This window comes from Anabrus simplex, chromosome 2 (assembly GCF_040414725.1).
Source record: "Anabrus simplex isolate iqAnaSimp1 chromosome 2, ASM4041472v1, whole genome shotgun sequence".
Lineage (NCBI taxonomy): Eukaryota > Metazoa > Arthropoda > Insecta > Orthoptera > Tettigoniidae > Anabrus > Anabrus simplex.
This window is the reverse complement of record NC_090266.1, coordinates 482,355,188-482,361,187: the sequence shown is the minus strand read 5'-3', so window position 1 is coordinate 482,361,187 and position 6,000 is coordinate 482,355,188. Positions and strand designations below refer to the sequence as shown.

The 6,000-nt window shown below is 36.7% G+C and overlaps 1 protein-coding gene across 2 annotated transcripts in view; it reads right to left on the bottom strand.

The window, feature by feature from the left end:
- Positions 1-275: 275 nt before the first annotated feature.
- mon2 (Mon2 homolog, regulator of endosome-to-Golgi trafficking) overlaps positions 276-6,000 on the bottom strand; it is a 583,018-nt gene continuing 577,293 nt past the window's right edge. For both annotated transcript variants that reach the window (XM_067140860.2, XM_067140862.2), the window contains one exon: positions 276-2,211. In XM_067140860.2, coding sequence (XP_066996961.1) covers positions 2,054-2,211 — 158 coding nt within the window. In that variant the 3' untranslated portion in view covers positions 276-2,053. The remainder of the gene's footprint in view (positions 2,212-6,000) is intronic.

Below are 6,000 nucleotides of genomic sequence, written 5' to 3'. Positions count from 1 at the left end.
GTAGAAACAGCGCTTAGCAAAATAACATTCGTTTAAACGAGTGACCCCGTAGAAACTACAGGCTTGGTAGCTAGAGTGTTAAGAATTAATAGGACATTTATAGGAAGTAATTCAACTGTTTATCTTAGCAGGTGTGTGCACTCACATTAAAAAAAAATCCAAATAACTTAACAATAACATGCCCTAATGTAATAATGTAATTTCTACAGTACCACTGGTAGTGTGGTACTGCGTCAATGAACAAGGAACGGAGTCAAATATCAAAATAATTCATATCACTGTATGTGCTCCTTTATCAATATTATTATTAAAGTTATTTCTACATTCATTCAGTTTTTCACAGATTGTGATGATGTATTTAAGAAATTGTTCTCTTCAGGCTTTTAATTGTGAAATAATACAAACAATTGGAATGGCTAATTTTTTTTGCAAATAAAAATGAAATATAGAATATAAAAAAATTATACAGTGGTTTAAATTTAACATTTACATAACAATTTAAATTCAAACAGTTCTATTGATAACATGCTGAAATTAACACTTACTTCAGAACTGTCATATACTGAACAATAATATTCACTGAACACCAAAATATTTAAATCATACACATGGATATTAAAACTACTCAACAATCATACTTATGATACAAAAGCATTAACAACAACTGGTATAGAATAAATAAGCTATAATCATATACAATTCTTAACTCACTTCACACTTGTCATATGCGTTTGATCTTCTAAAAAAAAAAATACATGCAAACAAGGGTGGACGTTAAATATTATAACACATTGCATCTACCACTACATGTATTTACATGTCCATGAGTTATTTACAATCATTTCTTATGGTATGTACGACCACATTATTGCACATATCTAGTAAAAAATATCATGCAAAAAAACTGTCTGTGTCCAGCACTTCAAAATGCAATTTCTTTGAACACTTAGGAACAAATGAGGTGGGATTTTCACATACCTGGCACTTATTGCATGTTTAAATAGATCAAGAATATTGCAATGAAAGCTAAAACATTATAACTGGACAGCATCAGAGTGATGTCACCATGAAGCATTAACAGGAGGAAAGGAGAAGAAAAGTGATGTACCAAGTGGAAAAGTGATGTCAATATGGAAATTACGGATAAGATCTGTCTCAAAGATCTGAACGGGTAATGATTTGTATATATGTCAGTGCAAAGGAAATAACACCAATGGTCAGAAAATCACAAATTTGTGGACTCTTCAGGATTTTTAAATGTGTTCTAGATCAAAAACATTTCATGAATTTTAACAGCAGTAGTATTTGTTGAACAGATTAAGTGATACCCAGTTCAACCACAAGGAAGGCAGCCATTGGTCAGTACACCACAGCCAAATGAGATCCCCAGTGCAAAGAGTTTCAGAATATAAAATGTTATACAGATTATATCTACAAAATGTTTCTTATCATTCAATCACTGTACCACCAAAGAGGGTGTCCTTATAACAAAATTAAACATTAAAATCAACAAATGGTATTCATATATAAAACTAAATTCATTTTACACATAGTTTTTTATTTTATTCTTTCTTCTGTAAAACTAGGCCAGATGATCTTTCTGTATTAATTTCCATGTCCTGACTCATATAGCACTCATATTTTGGGATGCCACACTTTCAATCTATTTTACATCCTGTAATGCTTAATGATATACGTAAACTATAAAATGATATGAAGAAAGAGGACATAAGGTAATTCTTTATAACAGTGAATCTTTTATTCTTTAACAATTGAAAAGGAGTCCCTTTGGTTCTGTGACTGTGTACTGCAGTGGTTCAGAGCTAATGACCACCTGAAAAGTTTATTTTGGAAGCTCAATGACCATAACTGCAACTAATTTTATTTTTTGAGCCATTCTAAAATGTTATGTTTGCAGGTACACCTCACATTCTAAATATATTTCTTCCCATTCATCTACTACCGGTACTTCAAACCCAGTAATGGCACTTTTTTGATGATGAAGGTGGGAATGCTGAAAAAGTTTCCAGGCCATACTGGCCACAAAGTTCAGTCACACCCCATTTGGATATCCTGTAGGTGGCTGGAGGAGCTCACAATACTGTAGCAACGCTTCACGCAAAGAGCGTGACACTTGAGCAGAAGTAGTAGTTGTGCAATCTACTAAGTATGGGTAGAGACCAATGAGCTGTTCCCAAGAAGACCGGTCCACTGCAACATAGCAAATTATAGATCAGTGAGCAGTTTGGTTCATCATCAGCACTTAATGTTTGCTGGTCCAATGCCCATCTATTTTGCACAAAATTACATCAACCAGAAATTATGGTTTCCTGTTTGGAAAAGCATTGCCTAATTCCTTTAATATAATACACAGGAAACTGGTACTGTAATAAATGAGTATATACAGCATCAACATTTTAGTACTTAGATTTTTATTAATATCAAACTTAATGAGTTTTACTTAGCAGTTTCTGTATGTAGGCTGCATGATAGGTTTGATTCCTAGACAGACTAGAGATTTCAGCCCCCATTAGGCTCGGGGGATGCGTTTTATTTTCATCACATCTTCATTTACATACAACATCTGTAAAATTGTCAACTCACCTCCGCTGCATTTGTCATTTTTCACGGCTTTCTTCCTGATTTTTGACATCCGCACACTGCCACAGCTACGGGACTACTGTCAGCCGATTACCTGCATCAAACCTGGATGACGTCATCGACTCTACACTCATCATGGATGTTCTCGGTGTTTCTAGTCCCGTGTGTCATAATTTCCCCTGTACCTCCAGTTATGGTGCCGGTATTTGAATCCCACACGCAGCGCGGCTCGTATCCAGTTCTCACTAGCATAGCTGGCCAGACAACCAGCTGACACTCCACGTCACTGCTCGAGACCCTATATAAGCGAGTGGGCCGGGAGAGAATACAGTCAGTCATCCAACAGCTAGCTTCACCTTACTTCAGAAGCGCAGAGGATGCTCTGTATAAGCAGCTTACTGAGCAGGTGGACTGAAGCTAGCTCGTGAGGTTTCTAACTCTCAACACGCTGACATATCTCCAAAGTTTACGTTCTCAAATCTTCAGCTATGCAACATTTCTCCCTCAGTGAGTCTTCATTTAGTTTGTGTACTGGCAACATGTAAATATTGTATATATCTCAAGTGTTGTAGTAATCTGATTATGTGACAAAACAGTCTGATCTATGAAAAGACTTTTTCTTCAGCAGAAGCTGGACTTTGAGTTTAATGTGCAAGTGGCACATATTTTGCAATACTGTATCATTGCAATTTTCTTCTAATAAAATTTTGTTCCATGTGTGTGAAATAACTTCCTTAATACACAACACGAAACTGGCGATGAGGAAAAGTTCATACAGCAAAATCAGTCCTCTGCCAGTACAACACGAAACTGACATCATACATGTGCAGTACAACACCGCTCAGGCACTACACTGTTTGCAATCAGACTTTCAGTACAGTTCTCCGTTCGGTCTTTTCTCGGAGTATACCTGTCAATTACGACTTAAGACATTATTTCTTGAACATGTCAAACCCTCTTCCATCAGAAGCTATACAACAGCAGCACACAGCCTTTGGTGAAGCTTTAAAGATATTTGCTGCTCAGCAGCAGGTTCCTGGTTCCTGCAGTTTTCGCGTTCACCCCTTTTGACATAACCAAAGAAGAGTGGTCAGTCTAATACTCCAGACTCCAAAGTCATTTTATATGTTACAGTATTCAGGACGAAGTGCACCAGTGAGGCCTGTTCCTCAGTTTGGTCGGTAACGAGACCTATGAATTACTTCGGAAATTGAGTCTTGAAGACAACATCTCCAAGGTTCGTTTTGCTCAGTTAATTGCTAGATCAATGGGACACTTCACGAAAAACCCTCACGCTGTAGCAGCAAGATATAAATTCTTTCAGGTCCACACAAAAGCAGGATAGACCCATACAGAATGGATTGCAGAATTACGTGGCATTGCTAAAACTTGCAAGTTCCATTGCGAGAAACCAGCTTGTCATACAAGTTATGCTGATTCCCTCATCCATGACATGGTCATATTATGCACTCCTGAAGACACGATCCGCTTTGATGCTGACAAACACAGCAACCCACCTTTAGAAGATGTTCAGTGTTTAGCAACATACAGGAGATGATGAAACAGACTACCGCATCCACGCAACATACAAGCTAAGTCAACAACAGTTTACGAGCAACTTACAGTCCTGTCGCTGATGTCATAAGTATCATTCTCAGCATGACTGCAGATTCTACAGGGCCATTTGTTTAAATTGTCAGAAACAAGGCCATATCCAAACAGTTTGTTGTAGCAAGTCCCACTCAATCAGCCTTCTAAGAGTACAGACCAAAATGGGATGGAAATCGATCAACTTAACTTGGTTGTTCTTGCTATGGATTCAAGAAAAATTATAATTCCGCTTAAGTTCCACCAGCAGTCTGTAGATTTTCAGCTTGACACTGGTTCTCCTGTTTCTATAATTAATCTAGCGACATATCATCACCTTAGAGCACCTCCATGTTCAGCATTCGACATTCAACTCGTCACTTTCAATAAACGGAAAATTGACATTAAAGGTCAGATCTGCATTTCCGCTGACTACAAAGGCATTCACTGCCAAGTACCGTTACTAGTAGTTAATAACTACAACTCCTGTGATATTATGGGAATGGATCTGTTCAATTTGTTTGGATTCCAACTTCATGATGGAGTTAATATCCTTTCAGACTTACAGTCCACTACCGAAGTGACTCAGCTACTAGAACAATTTCCTGCCGTATTTGACTAGTTTAGGTACAGCTCAAGGGTTTATGGCTCACATACAATTGAAGCAAGGAGCTACTCCCCGTTTTTTCTGAGCACATCCGGTCCCGTTGACACAATGGCAAAATGAAGAAATTGTCTTCCCTGTTCATTTTAGCCGATAGGCTACTCCTGTTTTTCTTGCCAGAAAACAACATTAAACATAAGGAACTTCATCTTTTGGTCCGTATTGAACTGAGATCACAATTAAATTAGAATCTAGTGGGTTCCACCTTTTCAATACAAAATACAATATTGTTGGATGGTATTTACAACATTATTTATTACAGAACATGTTTCGGTGTTCAATTTTTGACACCATCATCAGCTGCTCAGAAAGTGCGAAAAAACTTGGCAATCTAAACATTAAACAACATATTGTCATATGTAACTCCTTAATATACACATATACAAACAATAGAATATTGCACTAGTTAAATCCTAAAACATCTACAGTAAATTATGCTATATTAAAACTCTAATATGTAACAAGAGAATTCTTGTAAGTCATAAATATAAAATTTCTCGTCTGTTTGATGAGTTGTCTTCACATTCCTTAATGTCTGTGATTTTGTACTATCGTACTATCGAATTCAAATGCGAACTTAAGATTGAGGATTTAAAATTGTATGCAGTCCATTTGATGTTAAAATGTTCATTTCATGTATATAATAACCACTTTGATGGATTTAACTAGTGCAATATTCTATTGTTTGTATATATGTATATTAAGGAGTTACGTATGACAATATGTTGTTTAATGTTTAGATTGCCAAGTTTTTTCGCACTTTCTGAGCAGCTGATGATGGTGTCAAAAATTGAACACCGAAACGTGTTCTGTAATAAATAATGTTGTAAATACCATCCAACAACATTGTATTTTGTATTGAAAAGGTGGAACCCGCTAGATTCTAATTTAATTGAGAAAACAAGATGGCGGTATTTGGCTCTGTGGAGATTTTTGATCAACTATAAACAGTTAACTAGGAACCGATGTGTTTCCGATTCCCTGTCTGGAGGAACTTTATCAGCAGCTGTCAGGCAGACAATACTTTTCCAAGATAGACCTGAAGGATGCCTATCTACAACTTCCTCTAGATGAAGAATCGAAACAGTGCCTTACTTCAAATACGCCTTTAGGCCTTGTACAGTTCCAGAGACTTCCTTTCAGCATAG